The sequence below is a fragment of the Trichoplax adhaerens genome, genomic scaffold (assembly GCF_000150275.1).
Source record: "Trichoplax adhaerens TRIADscaffold_5 genomic scaffold, whole genome shotgun sequence".
NCBI lineage: Eukaryota > Metazoa > Placozoa > Uniplacotomia > Trichoplacea > Trichoplacidae > Trichoplax > Trichoplax adhaerens.
Window position 1 is genome coordinate 5,551,661 of NW_002060947.1, and position 16,229 is coordinate 5,567,889.

At 34.7% G+C, this 16,229-nt stretch overlaps 4 protein-coding genes across 4 annotated transcripts; 2 read left to right on the top strand and 2 right to left on the bottom strand.

Moving 5' to 3' along the window:
* Positions 1 to 993: 993 nt before the first annotated feature.
* Positions 994 to 1,480, top strand: TRIADDRAFT_8568 (uncharacterized protein; the record flags this gene model as incomplete). The annotated part of the gene is made up of 3 exons (XM_002112499.1): positions 994 to 1,050; positions 1,145 to 1,292; positions 1,398 to 1,480. Coding segments are annotated over 3 exons (288 nt in total), but the record flags the coding sequence as incomplete, so codon positions are not given.
* Positions 1,481 to 2,560: 1,080 nt separating this feature from the next.
* Positions 2,561 to 4,459, bottom strand: TRIADDRAFT_56658 (uncharacterized protein; the record flags this gene model as incomplete). The annotated part of the gene is made up of 6 exons (XM_002112945.1): positions 2,561 to 2,665; positions 2,784 to 2,864; positions 2,958 to 3,151; positions 3,314 to 3,374; positions 3,477 to 3,770; positions 4,367 to 4,459. 6 exons carry the CDS (start codon positions 4,457 to 4,459, stop codon positions 2,561 to 2,563), a joined length of 828 nt encoding a protein of 275 aa, XP_002112981.1.
* Positions 4,460 to 8,295: 3,836 nt separating this feature from the next.
* On the top strand, positions 8,296 to 9,210 carry TRIADDRAFT_25162 (uncharacterized protein; the record flags this gene model as incomplete). Its single annotated transcript, XM_002112500.1, has 1 exon — positions 8,296 to 9,210. The coding sequence occupies one exon, from the start codon at positions 8,296 to 8,298 to the stop codon at positions 9,208 to 9,210; it is 915 nt and encodes a 304-aa protein (XP_002112536.1).
* A 2,573-nt stretch (positions 9,211 to 11,783) lies between these two features.
* TRIADDRAFT_25752 (uncharacterized protein) lies at positions 11,784 to 16,229 on the bottom strand (the record flags this gene model as incomplete). Its single annotated transcript, XM_002112946.1, has 2 exons — positions 11,784 to 11,886; positions 16,138 to 16,229. The coding sequence occupies 2 exons, from the start codon at positions 16,227 to 16,229 to the stop codon at positions 11,784 to 11,786; spliced, it is 195 nt and encodes a 64-aa protein (XP_002112982.1).

Sequence of the window (16,229 nt, forward strand, 5' to 3'; positions counted from 1 at the left end):
CGGACAATTATCTTTGGATCAATATAAAGTAAAATCGTCAATAAATGACCAAACTAATTTTTTAAGAAATCAAGGCTTAGATGAAGAAGAGATAAGGTACCAAGCACTGTGCATACCGGATTATCATAAATGATACTCATTCATTCTTACGATTGTAGATGGAAAATAGAAGATAACATAGAGTCACAATTTCAGTCAACAAAGCGGAAAAGATACGGTACTGATCCAAGCATAGCTAGAGACAGGCTAGAAAATATCGAACGCAAGATAATTAAAAAAGAGTCAATGCTGGCACATCCTGATAGTTTTACCAATGCTAAACCAATGAATAGGTGAAAATTAAGCATTATCAGAATGATGGACCAAAATTATATAATATTAATGTGAAATGGATATCATCCGATTCTTAAATTTCTACATTGCTGTATGTTGCAGGCAGTTAATGGATATTGAAAAATCAATCATTCGCGGTACAGAGAAGGCGACAATGTTCAGTCATCTTTTAAGACCAGAAAGTATTGAATCAAATGCAATATTACAAGCTACAGTGGATAACGTGAACCATTCTATAAGCACTACTGATGGTAACAATTCCAATAGCAAGTGCAAAGAATTGAACGACGAGGAAACAAGATTACCCGTATCTTCTGAAATTGACGATGCAACGTGCAAAGTAGAAATTACTATTGATCAACCGAGTAGTTCTCCATCTACGAAAGACGAAACAAGGCAAGAATATTACATTGTATGACTCACTAAAGCTTCAGAGAATTATTTTTTATAAAGCAAAACGACAACGAGTACTTTCTGTCTTCAAATATGCTATACCATACCATAGCTGAATATTTAGACTGTATAGACATACAACTGTTGATCAAGTTATTTTATTTACTCCAATATAGAACTAAGGGAATAAATTACGGTACTGGTACCTTGCGTGATAATTTGCAAGCAGTAAAAGCAGAAGATATTATCAAGAATAGAATAACTATTGAGGAAATAAGAGCTATGGCAAGATTTGCTCATTATGAGCAGGGAGAACCTTCTAAGGTACTAATCTATTTCCCCATATAACTTACTTTATTCATATATAATATTCCGTAGTTAAAGCATTGACGTCTATATAAAATTTGGGCAATTGTAGGTGCTCTACATCAAAAATTTAAGTGATAAAGTCAATGAGAAAGATTTAGTCATGACCTTTATAGGATTTCAAGAAGACAGTAAAGATAATATCCGATTTCGGTTAATGAAAGGCAAAATGAAAGGTCAAGCGTTCGTAACATTTTCAGGTATAACGATAGACACTACTCATTCATGACGTATTAAACTCTGATTATCTTTATAAAATCTTATTTGATTACATTCCGTAATAATGTCAAACCTATCAAAATTAGATGTAGCTACTGCGGGGAAAGCACTAGATGTAGTAAATGGATATAAGCTGAAAGGGAAGCCCATGGTTATACAATACGGGAAGAAATCATAAATACTTTGATACCGTGAGAAGAATAGCTACGTAAGCCCAAAGGATTGCGACCATAACGCAATGAAGTAAAATCATACTGATGTACAAACACCTTTTTATTATATATATATATTAATATGCTATATTTATCTGTTTGATTATTTATGCGTATCTCCATAATGCCAAATTACATCTATTGCACAAGACCCTATGTATAAATTTATTGTATGATAGTCAAAATTCGGTTCAACTGAATAAAATCAATCAAGCATTTGCATAGTATATACGGATTTTGCATAACAACATATTTTCGTATGATCAACGCAACGATTGCCTGAGCAAAATTCCCATTGATTGAAATAAGTGTAGCTCCGTTTTAAGCCAATACCTTACCTTTTTGCCTTGTTTCTTATTAATGATAACAATGCTTATCGCCTTTGTTTTATCTTAGTTCTAACATAGACGAACTAGATCAATCATAAACACAATATTATCACAATTGGGTTATGTTATAAAATCGTTTTCTTTTATGGTATGTACTTGAATTTCAAAGGTTACATTAGTTATAAGTCTAATAACAAAATTAATAGTCGTCAAGAATAGGAAGATAGCAGTAGAGTGCAGTAATTGTAATTTAGACACAAATAACAAACTCTTTAAGCATGTTTCTGTTTAATTGCGTAATAAACACATTAAAGTTTGGTTTACATTAATATACGTTGGGCAAATAATAACTTAACCAGCGTATTGACCATCTCAATTCAGGTTTCAATTACGCTAGGATACATTGCAGTCACTTGCGAATCGATAATATTGTTATATTATGCATACAGTTTCGTCAGCTATTGCTCATGGATATCAATGGAATAAACTTCATCACATTTTTCTCAAGCATTGTGCCCTAAATTGTGCACATTTACAATTAACTCAATCTCATCAATAAAACGGTATGAAGGAAAACATAATTTCGATGTCTGTAATTATAATAGCCATTGATAATACAATGGAGTCGTGCAGCCTAATTCACGAATATCTGGTAGTTTACTGTATATTAATATCTACTACTTATAAAATTATTAAAATCAAACATTTTTAAACAAACATTTCTTCAGTGTCGTCTTCAGTTTCAGTTAGAAGGGTATTAGCATTGTCCTTCGTATCTGTCTTTTTAGAGATATCTTTTGATACTTTGGATATCTACGCGAAAAAAACAAATAAGTGATATAAAACCAGTAAAATGAACTTTACAGATTATTATCACAAGTCTATTTATCTCAAGTGGTAACATTGAAAATACTGATACGATATGACTAACCGTAATTTCCTGATCAACTTCCATTGCATAATCAACAGTAGGAGAGACAGCTACCGATCTTCTATCTCGACCTTCTTCTCTCTGAATTCGTTGAAAAAAGTTATTGTTACTCTTTGCCGTTGAGTGCAAATACAACTGATAATTTACAGGTATCGTACATAATTAAGCCCTAACCGATTTATCCTTATTCGAAACTCTGACATTGGTTTCCCCTTGATCCATGTGAGAGTCAAAATCGAGACTTAGATGCTTAGTGCCTCTTCTATTTTTCTTTGGCATAACACGTATCCTATCACGCGCAGCGCTATGATTCAGAACAGGTGAACTACTAATTGGCATACCATCCTTGTCATACTGTACAGGCTCGTCTAAAAATTATGAGCACATAATACAGGATCATCAGCGATTGAAAGCATTATGGTATATCAAGTAAAAGCGTAGCAAGATCTATAACATCACAATGTGGATCATTAAAAATCGGAATACTACTGTATCCCTTTTAGAAGTGATTCTGCTATTTTGGGACCTACCTTGTTTTTGCTGATTCAATAATTTATTCGGCGTTCCTCCATCGCTATTCTGTCTCATAGTCTATAAAAGAATTATTACTCTTAGACGTCAATAATAAAACAACTTAGGGCAAAGCATTTAAGGCATCTTTATTACTACAGCCAAAAAATGAATTTCTCCAACCTGAATCGGTAATTTAACTCCTCTAGGAGGAGTTGCAAATGGGCTCTGAATTTTAAGCTTGGCATTTAATTCTTTGGCTATATCGTTACCAAACTGTCGATTTGGTGTTTTTTGTGCGGTTATCGGATTAAATCCGATCGGTTTCTTTGCAACAGCTGGTGGAGTCGGTTTTTCATTTGATGGTGAGGAATTTTGGGCTGGCATTTTCTTTCCAAGCAGTGGATTAAAACCGATCGGTTTCTTAGCAATTGATGGTGGTGTCGATTTCTCACCAACTGGTGATTCGGGTTGTTCCTAATAGTATGTATCCCCCAAAAGAAGTCATTTACTGATAAGTATACCCTACTATCGGAATAACTAAGGTTTGCTTCGAGTTCCAATATAAAATTACAGGATAAGATATACGTGTAAAGTAACGAAACTGTTCTCAAAAAATTCTACAGACAAATGATGAGTTTAAAACCATTGGAAATTTAGCTTTATTATTCGGTTGAAGGATCGAGTTCGTAGGATTACTAAGCAAGAAATTTACTCGATTGCATTAAGTGCTATGGTAACGGGATAGAGTCAAATTCGATGAAATACCATGCAGTAAATTTCATTTCGTTCATTGTATTTCACTGTGCAAATCGATTTGTAGTATACTAGACTCGATGCATGCTTTTCTATGTCCGATTTAATTCAATTCCGTACTTATTACGAACAGTTTAGCTATACATTCAATCATGAAATAGTGCAGTGTAATGTTGGCGCATTCTAAGCCCTTCTTTTAAGTGGGTATATTGAATACAGTACTTATATATAATACTAGTGTATATTCATAATGTCGTATGCTGTGTGCATTATATCATTACAGATGAAAATAAAATAGCTACAAACAGTGGTCATACCGATTGATCAGCTCCACTTCTCCTTTTAAGCTTATCAGCAAGTTCTTTAGAAATATTACCACTTAGTAAAGGCATACCACCGGTTGCAGCCATATTGTACAGCAATGGCAAGAGTTACAAGAATGAATAGTATACGTATATAGTTTCTTTCTTTAGAAATGTCCGAAGTGATTTTTGTAATAAAATTTCACTTGGATTACCGGGAGTTAACAATTAATTGATTATATATTAGTACCCCTAAAAAAATGATTGATAAAGAACTGATATTAAATGTTGAATTGAATATACAGTATTTATTAGGCTAAGCAGGTTATCAATAATAAATTGTGAGAAAATTGACTTGATACGAGAAATAAAAAAACGAGATACACGTCGATGCAATAACGTTTTGAAAAAGTGGCAAGGAATTGAGTTAAGATTCAGTGTTAGAAGAAGAGCATCCTCCAATTAAAATAATAAAAGATGGCCCAAGTACCCAACCATTTCCTACTATACAAAGAGTAATACCTTCGCTAGTTGATACTTTTGTCAAGTGTATTTGAAACTTCATATCAAGTTTATAAGGTAATTAATTCTTAATATACGTACCATATATATTAAGAAATGAGAACGATCGAACACACTGCATAAGGAACGTAACTAGGGCAAGGGGCTAAGTAAAAAATCCATTCTTTAGATTTACCATAGTCTTGGCAATCAAATCGACAAAAGGTGACTAGCGGTTAACAACATTTATTATCTACTATGTTGGTAACTTTGAATAAATAAAAAATGTTTCAAAGTCTTACATACAGTGCAATGTAGTTTTATTACAGCCTTCAAGATAGTATTTTAAGAATCCAACTGTGCAGAAGGGGAAGTAGAAATGCACGGGTACTTTATGCTTGTTATAAAGCCTATCAGACACTTTGAACTTTTGCTAGGATAAATCGATACGGAGACAACATCAATTGAAAGTCAAGTCAGACTAGCGATTAGAAATTAATGAGCGTATGATAATAGTTAAAGTCTCATTTTGTTTGTAGACAATAATAGAGCCATCCATCCAATCTTTATTTTACTGGCAGACGTCTACGATTGTAGAGAGCAATTAAATAATAATTGAAGACTTTTTCCATACTTATCCAGGGACATTTTTCCAATAACCTACTTGATAGTGGTATGACAGAGATGCATGGCGGTTAAAAGATCAAATACTTGGCAAGCCAAGAATGCAAAGCATGGGAATAATATTTTTTGATTATGTCCCCTGAATCCCTGATTATGTATTAGTGGCCGTGATTCAATTAATTTGCAATGCTACGGTAAATATCAAACAGTTTCTTCTCCTTCCTTCACTGAAGAGGGCTGAAAAATGATTCAATAATCGAATTAAGGAGCGTATTAACCTTAGTAATGCAGTACTGCATAGACTACTGTACAGTAAGGTCGTAGTATTTCAAATCAACAGCGATTACAAGAATGTTAGTAGCCATTATCTCCTATTCTAATTATCGATATATTCAATGAATTTCTATGACGACTGAAGTAATTCCACTAATTGGTGATGGCGACCGTGGTCGAATCTCGTCCACTTTTAGACAATAGGTGAAAAAATAGAGATTTGAAATTTCCAGAGTGGATTTAATTGGGTTGAGAGGAGGACGAAAACGTTGGTAAAAACAGACATAAAATCAATCAAGTTGGACTGATGGCGATTGTAAGCAACTTCATGTATGATATCTTAATCTACGTTATTGTTCACGTTTTTGTTGAGTCAATAATTGCAATAAAATGACGAGATTAGGTATCCATAACACGACAGGCTTGAACAGTATGAGGTCATCAAGAGTGAGGGAGTTTGGCCTGGGGCAGTCGTTTATTTAAATAATTTAAGTTCAAGGTAGGCAGCGAGAGCGTCAAAGTCAATGAATGATCTAATCAAGTTACTTTTCTAGCTTAAGATTGAAGTTTATTGACGGTAAATTAGCCTAGTAGACAAGGGGTTATTACTCATGAAGTGTATCCTGTCAATGCATGGTATTGGTATTGGAAAGGTTTTAACGGGAGCGTGTATTCTATGCTAAGATAGCGCTGTTATTTTTTGGCAATGATGAATGATGGCAGATAATTTTCCAGTTGCTAGTATAGTACATGGATGAGTCCCATGGTAGTTATTCAATAATTGCTCTTTACATACCACTCATGATGAAATATAAAATAAAATGAACGAGAATATGCAAGGTACCAGTTGACAGAGAAACGCAGTAGCAGATACAAGTGATTGTTGTTGTATTGTTGTATGGGAGGAGAAATTATTGCGGTTACGGAAAGACAGGTTGAAATCAAATATGGCGGATGTAGTTTATGTTGAAGTAGTTAGGAGACGATTGAATTTAATCCCTGGATCATTGACGTCTGGAACAGTGAGTAAATACCATCCATGGTGGAATTGGGAACGAGTTGTAAAGTAACTTGCGACTACGAAAGAAACGATGAAGACCTATCAGCAGCGTTAAAGACTTGATCGAACAGCCAATGCTGTTTTTAGCTGTATCTTGAGAGTTATTTCAATTAATATTTTATTATGCTAGCCCGATATCATCCAATACAGTATTAGCATAACGGTAAGCCCATCAATATCAGATCATTTCTAGTAAATTTCAACTTGCATTACTCTAGTAATGGCTTTTCATAATCGAACGGATTGAATGTCTGTTGAGGCTGGCGATGAAAATCACCCCATCAAATTGCTATTTACCCAGCTTCAACATAACCGCCATAACGCTAATGCTTGAAGTTCTGTCTATTGCATTATGGAGCCTGTTGGTAATAGCTTTTTTACTTACCCACTAATGCTGAACATCAAGTTCTTGCTCTACGAATTAACTGGATCGATTCGATCACTCCTCAACATACAACTAGGTAGAATTTCTTTCCCAAGGAGTCCCTGATATGGATATCTTGGATGCTCTCCTTCTCAATATTTGATCGGTTCAACCCCCAAATTGTTCAACTTGAACGGCCTGCCAAATGTTTCATCCAATGCGCCTACGGACGTTGACTTCCAATGCTAGCCACCACTAAACTAAGTGCTCTAAGTGGAGTGCGTACTCATACTGTACTCTACTGAACTAGAGGTATTTCCAGGCTCGAGTATTTGGAAAGCAAGTGGGTGGGTCATGAGTTGCACGACCGGACATGGTGTTGACTTTGACCTGTGCAGCACCATAGACTACTAGAAGCAGACCCGGACGGATCGCACCCTCAGACGGACGGAAATCTTTACGAACTGGAAAGTGAGGTCCCGTTCATGTCGAAAAATGATTACTGAGTCGGCAACGTGTGTATCTGTTTTCTAAATTACTGGTACTCCTTTCAATAACATTGTCGATCTTATCCAGCTGATTGTATGACAGGGACCTGAGCGTAAAAGGACTTTACGCATTGAGCCATCGTAGAATCTAGTTTGGCACAATATGGAGGTGGGAAGTGTCTGTCCGTCCAAGAACGATCACTCCAGCGACTGCAGCCTGTACACTGTACAGTACAGCAGACTTCTGTCTTACTCTACACTATACTTAGATCGATCCAGCATCTGTTAACAGCTATCAATACATCGCTGAAATGGCTTATAACGATATGATTTATTATGCATACCACACTGTAATTGCTGAGTTTCAATTCAAATAATTTCCATTACATAATCAATCATGGAGTAAACGTATCCACTTGGGTGTGGTTCCAATACTGTCAGCGAAAGACTTTACACTGCGCAAGATCTTCTTCTACTGTAGTACAGTTCAGTACTACAGTGTACAGTACCGCACATCATGCTGTACTGTACAGTACTGTGCTTCAAGCTTCTGGTTCTCACTCCAGTCACATGACTCGGACTCTATCTCCTTTCTGCACTGAACTCATGAAAAAGAATAACAACAGCCTCCAAGATGGCTAGAGCGCTTCTCTCTCGTAGGATTTTCTTCTCCATCACCTGGATTTTGCTCGGTTTAACTTGTCATACACAGTCAAGCCCAACGCCTGCTGTCTTATGGCATGGCCTTGGTGACAGCTGCTGCAACCCACTGAGCATAGGGCGCATTCAAAAAGTGATTGAATCCAATGTCAAAGGCATCTATGTCAGATCACTACAAATTGGCACCAATTTTTTCGAGGACACCTTCAATGGATATTTCTTAAATGCCAATAAGCAAATTGCTATGGTGTGTGAAAAATTAGCAAAAGATCCCAAGTTAAAACACGGTTATAATGCTGTTGGATTCTCTCAAGGGGGACAATTTCTGAGAGCAGTAGCTCAACGCTGTCCTAACCCGCCTATGCGTAATTTCATCTCCATTGGAGGACAACATCAAGGTGTTTATGGCTTCCCTCGTTGTCCTGGTAATTCCAGCGAATTATGCAATTTATTACGACAACTTCTGAACCAAGGTGTTTATGTACCATTTATTCAAGATAATGTAACACCAGCGGAATATTGGCAAGATCCTCTCAATAAGAAAGAATATAAGCAGAAAAGTGTTTTCTTAGCTGATATTAATCAGGAAAGAGGAATCAATGCTACTTATAAAAAGAATTTAATGAAGTTATCCAAATTCGTCATGGTTAAATTTGAGAATGATACTGTTGTCCAGCCTAAAGCAAGTGAATGGTTTGGATTCTATAAAGAAAATTCAACTTCGGAAACTTTCACTCTCCAACAAAGTCGTTTATATAAGGAAGACTGGTTAGGATTGAAGGCCATGGATCACGCCAAAAAGTTGGTCTTTCTTAAAACTGAAGGCGATCATTTACAGTTTTCTAATAAGTGGTTTATTCAAAATATCGTCAATCCCTATTTAAAGTAGGGAATGGAGAGATAGCTTTTGAAGCAATTCTTGCAGTTGATTTACCCTTAAGATAAAATACTCTGTTGTAAATCTATAATCTTGGTAATAGATATTGATTATCCCTGCGAAGATAACACATCGACGCGTATTTTGCGATTACATCATCGTTTGTCTACATCATATATTAGCTTACGATTTTAGAAGTAACTCTCAACGAACGGGGTTTGCCTGAAAATGATATCTTTCTAAAGTTTGCTCCAATAGTTGAGTTATCGATCAATACGAGATATGTAGCTAGCCATCGCGATTACTTAACGTCTCGAATTTTATAAAATGTCAATTTTCTTAAAAAGTAGTTGTTTTAGCTGACTATTTTGTGTGATAGTATTGGCGTAGCCTACAGTAGTGATCGATTATAAATATGACAATGCTGCAAGGGTGGTCACAATACTACTGGAATCCTTAGCAGCTCTTTCTTAAAGCGTTGTTCTTCGATATTATATTACTCTATAAGCTTGATATGGCGCCGTTTAAAAGATTTCCAAAAGTTTCAAGTTATTTGTATTTTGGCTAACACTGTATAGCGTAGCAACTAAGATAACCACAGCAGCCATAGTGTACATACTGTACTGTGGTTTAGGTGATTTCGCAATGTTGTTGAAAAAATATATTCTTCACAAATTTACAATACAGAATAAAATGTGAAAAGTATACGTACATGCCTTATGAGTATCTACATTTACTACATAATGATTTGCCTATGTGCTATAGCTGAATTAAAGACGAGAGGCTTTTATACACGTCAACAAACGGTATCGTTGCTAAATTAATGTGGATAGTAGTTCTACTCTTAAAAATCCGAACTTTTTAGTGTTCTAATCATGAAGAGTCGATTATCTATCTGTTCAATGTAAAATTGTAATATTAAAATATAATATCTAAAGTTCTGAACACACTTTACATTTCATTCCTAAGCCCGTAGCAGTCCTGAAACGAACTATTTTCAGAAATGTACATGTTGCACAAATTGACTCGATATGAATTTGCTTTTTCCGCAGGAAAAGTCAAAGAATATTTCATCACCAATATCATCAACTGATCACTAGGTTTTAACTTTGTAAACAGCCTTGTCCATATCTATCTATTGTACTACGCGTAGAAGTAACTAGTAGCAATACTTTACCGCCGTGGTGGTAAATTAAAACAGATAGTGCAGATGAATTCACATACAGAAATCGCCGAAGGCGATTTACCAATATCAAGATATAACATACCGTAAAGTTACTGTATAGATCCTATCCTTCAGCTATCAGCCACTCTATTGGACTCCTTCTAAAGCGGTACCATTACTACATAGGATGCGTTCTTAAACACCAGACAAATTTCAACGGCGTTGACATTAGTATATTTGGAGGTGGAATTTCTCATTTTTTTTTATCAGAGTCTCCTTTACAGCATAGGCTATTTTAGCCAATGGAAAAGTAACCAATAAAAATCATTACGCAGTCAGTAGTTAAACTAACAAGTATCGACTAATCTATTTATAATCTAAGCAGCTGGATCCAATGCGTTTATTAATAAATCAAGTAAGATGATACCAGTATTACACGAGTTTTTACCATTCTAAATCACAGTAGTAAATCGAGATTAATTAGAACTATCATCTACTTTATAAAAGCATTATCGCTACATCCTGACAGTTGCAAGCAGGCTAAGCAATTTTAAAGTTAAAAAAAGAGACTCGTTAAATCAATCGTAAAGATATTGTGCAGAGCTCTAATACTATGAATCCGCAGTTGAAAATCAGTATACGCGTATATTGGATAAATGCCTTGCCGTAAATGGTACCAATATCACTTTGTTACAGTTATTTACTGTAACCTGTTGGTTAGCACATCCTATTTCTTGCCAGATCCTAGTCAATAGATCAAATATCAGAAGTTATAACTGGACTAATTACTTGTCGCGATCGATCAGTATAAAGCTTTACATTAGGCACTCGTTTTGGAGATTTAATGTTATCCGCAGAATCTTACGTTAATTAATCACACAACAACCAGATGCGAATACAGTGAAGAAAAAGTTGTGATGAAATTTTTTTAAATTGGGCAAGATTGGACAGAAATATACTACTGTTCAATACATTAAATTAAATGTTTCAATGCGAGGACTGCAAGGCTAAAAGTACTGGTTACGCATATTGCGGTGCATTCTAATATACGCAGATATGGATGATAATGAATTGAAATTGCAACAAATCTTAATAGTCACTGTAATAATTAAAGTGTTCAAATTTTATCCGGATGAAGCTTTATCGAAATTGACCTAGTGCAGTAAACATCTCGACTAAGCTTCATGATATACGGTGAAACTAATAATTTGTCCTACACATAAAAGATCGTTACAAACCTCCTGTTTTTTCTTGTTCGATAGCTATAATGTTGTGATTATAATAATAATATTGAATTAAATTGTGCTAGGGAAAAAAATACACCATTTTATAGTAGGAAACTGTATCACAATCACTGAACAGTACATTAGTATCGAAAAAATAGTATATGGTTTCAATGTTCAATATCTTTTAGAGTTAGTTATTTACTCTCTTTTGTTGGCAATGGATTCTTCTCCGAAGTTTCAGTGTGCTTGAGTTTGGATTTATCGAATTTCGTAACTTCAGAAATATTAGGTTTGTCACTCATGATTAAATTTTTTTTCTTTCGGATTCACGCAGTGCCTTTGCTTCTATCGCACCAGAGTAAGATACTGTTTAGTGATGAGCTTTTAACCTTAAATAGCTATCTAATACGTCTATATTGAACCCCATTTCATTTGCTTTATCGCTCCCCTTTTCAGAACGTTTCGTGTACTTACAGTATGGCACAATGATGGCGACAATGGGCCGAACGAGGCATAGAAAGTGGAATACAAAAACATAAAACATTAAAAGCATTTCATATACGAGTGTAATAGAGAGATTTACAAAGAGATTGGAATTCGCTATGCTTTGGTGTAGCAAGTTATTGAATAGAATTATAGAATTATCTACAATATACTAAAGTTATTTTTTTTTTATGAAGTAGTATTCCCTAGAAATTGTTATGACTGGACGTAAGGTCAGAAGAATCCGCAGGCCGCCTACAACTTTTAAAAATGGCTGATTCCAATACAGCACAGTGCTGTATACTGTTTCAAGGAGTAATTGAAAGTCTGTAATTATGTGATCAGGAATTCAATGAATTTTGCCCAAATAGTAGTCTTGAATGATTATAATAGCTACATTAATGCTAGCGAAACTTGTTGATAGAGAGTACCGTAATTTGCGGAATTGCCTCTAATTATAATTGCTTGTCCATCTTTAACTAAATGATGTTGTTCTTAACCATGGCTTAAGAAAATTTACGTTCACGTTAGCCAGGCTTAATGATCAAATATAAAATTTACCGAAAAAGATTAAATTAATTAGATGAAGTTAACTATCCTGTTTAGTCTCAAATGTTACTTAATCCTGATCTGCAACAGGTTGTAGCTGAATGCTCATTTTTTGAACATGTAAATTATATAACATGGCTGCAAATTTAATTGAAGACTCAAGTGCAGTATCTATGCTTGATTCTTCTTCAATAACTGCAGTAAAATTGGATTAAATTACATATCTAGAAAGGGCAATACTGTCATATACTTCAGTAGTAGTGCCGTATCGCCATCACTTAATAATAATATAATTATAATTATTAAAAACAATGCTTCTAAAAAGTAGCATGATAATACGCTCACAGTAACATCTAATATCTTAACAGTTACATACCTTCGCTTATTGGCAGTACAGTCTTCTCCGCAATCTCAGCGTGCTTGAGTTTGCTGCTATTAAAATTTGTAACTTCACTTGTCGGTAATTTCACTTCAGAGAGAGTTTCCATTCTGCAATGACTACGGTACTTTTCGTGAATGTAAATATTTATATTTAATACTCAAATCTTACAAATGTAGTGCGCCCTTTAAGAATAATATAGCACTTAGTGTTCAACTACGTCTCTCTAGAAGCTTTCCGCACTGCAAAGATCTTAAAAGTAGTAAATACTTAAAGGGCCTTTACGAAGGACCATTAAATGATTAGACGATGACGAATGACGACTAGAACCAACTCATTGTTATGATAGTTTACTAGTGGACACTACAAATTTACATCAGCTGCAAAGACACTGCAGCAACATGCATTATGCGATGCACATACTCCTCGTCATGAAGAAAAGTGGATCTCTTCAACCTGATCATAGAAAATTAATATATTTCATCCATTAACAACATGACAATTGTGATTTGATTGTCGTCATTCTTGGTAATTAAGTAAAGTTGCCTTCCAACAATAATATTGGCAGAAGAGAAGCGAGTCATTGTTTCTTTTATTCATCTTGTACAACGTATACACCAAATGGCAGATGCTACGGACATTACTCTTCATTATTATCATTATATTATTATGCCTGCAACTGTTGTATATTACGTTATGATATAAGGTATACTGCGTTAATAGCATTCACTCTGAATCATGCTAAAATATTCAGAACAACTGACTGTGCACACAATATGTGGCGACCTGGATGGAATGGATTCGGCTATCTATACGTATGATTTTATATAGTATTAGAAAAATTCTCTATTTGAGTAGCTATGTTAACTATCTGAAGCTTTCCTACTAACATGATACCCGTATACTATTCTCGAATAATTGTGTACAGTATGAGACAGTAGATAAAGATCATGCGAACTATATGCAGAGCTTTATCGAGCTAGATGCACCATTTGCTGAATGCTATTAGACAAATAAGACTGTAGTAAATCAATCTCAGTACCATGTGTACGTGATATTCACCAAAATTTAGCTCTTTAGCAAGTAGATTTCTTCGACATGGTATTGATGTATGCTATTTTCAACAATATCTGTAAACGAACTTATCAGACTGATACAATCAAACCTCTGTTGTCACTGCTGATGCTAAGCACAGCATAATAGACTCTTGCAATCAGTAGTCGCTCTTCCCGAAGTTAGGATGATACGGGGGGGGGGGACAGAAGGCTTGATTTAAATTCATATAGTAACTTTAACTACATTCTACTTCTTCAGTAAAAGTATTGCTGAGTTCAGTTTGCATCTAAAAGTAGTTGTCACGAATGCATTTGATCATTTCTTCTAATATTTATGTAAGGCTCGTTAGAAGATAAGGTATTCAGTGCAAGGTTACCGTACTTCTTTAGGGGAATACCTAACGCTATCAAATAGGGATTAGAAAAAGTGGGCTTTACATTTTTTAGCACGCAGAACATCTTCCATTTTAATACTGATATCACGTAAAGTGTATTACAACCTTGAAAATAGTTATAATTATTTACTTACAGGTTACAATCGAGCATATTTTTCTACTACAAGCGGATCAGTTGCTTATAGAACAGAAATCTTGATTGATATCTCGATATCAATACGTGCCCTCGTACGTGTAATCAGACTCTGTGGGTAAATCACTCATTTTAGGTAATAGACAGCTTATAACAAACATGTTAACCAAGCTAACACATAAACAGTGCAAACAAATATCTTTTCAGTAGCTAGATCTATTAGTTTTTATTGGTAAGGGAATCACTTACATATCAATGTCGATTAACATGAATAGGGAATAGTAATCTACGAAAATTACGCTGCAGTAATTAAATTATCAAGTGCAGACTAATAAAACAGCTTTCTATATAGCTTCATGTAATCGAAGCAATTACTCGGACTTTTCTTGCGCAATCGCTATAATAAGAATATAAACAGTACATATATATTAAATATGTTATCAGTACAATTTTAGTAGAAAAATCAAGATAAAAATTACAATAGGCTTTAATTAAGAGTGACTACAAGAACTGAAAATGTACTACAAAATGATATAGGAATTTACGCAACTTTAAGGTCAACAGCACGATTACTATGTTCTATATCAAGGAAAGTTAATTTAAAACTCAAAGGAGGTCGATTTATTGTCAACATAATGATTACTCCATAAAACGTTCGATAATGCAATTGAGTACTATAAGTAATAGTAATTTACAAGTAAGCGCATAACTAAATTTTTCGTCTTGATTAGGAGGTATGGCTACTTCCTTATGGTCATGATGAGTAAAATACTATTTAAAACTGTATCTAACGTAGAGAAGTAGTTGTACGAGTATATATGAAATAACTCGATCTCCCAGGAGTTGGTCGTATTTAAGTTACCACATATAACTGTAGAATGTCTTGTATAAAACTCAGCAGGAAGGTAACATTGTTAAGACATTAAACGTCTTCATTTCAAGCTCATACGCATGTAGATACGAAGTAAACCTACTCGATATACTGCAGTCTATAGTGTTGTACGCTACGCAAAATGCAGTAAACCATCAATTTGAGAATTTAGCTATGCTGTACAGTGTACACCAGTATTGTCTAAGATATTACTATACTACAGTATAGAAATAGAAATATTACGGTTAACTTTAGTAGATACTGCATTTACTTTAGACTTTTTCAGACGAGATCTTATCAAAAACTAACCAAGACCTACATATCCCGATTATACTGTGTATGGCGATCTACGGTTACTCCAGTAACTTCTTGAACGTATACAAAGTTGCTACAGACTTACTTTCTTTTGTTGGTAGGGGATTCTTTTCCTCAGTTTCTACGTGCTGAAGTTTTTGCCTTGAAAATTCTTTCACGGCATTTAATTCAGGCCGATTTTCGCTTCTTTCTTGAGCAATAGCTACAATATTATAGTTATAATAATATTCAATACAATTATTCACGAAAAGGCAGCAATAAACTTTGGCGAAAGAATTTTATTGCTATTAGGAAATAAGGTTAAATTCGTATGCAAAGAATAATACAATTCCAACAATCATCATCGTTACAGTTATTTACTTGTAAACGATGGCAAAGGATTCTTTTCCGTAGTTTCAATATGCTTGAGCTTGCTGACGTCGAAGCTTTTAACTTCACTTCTGTCTGGTTTATTACTCAT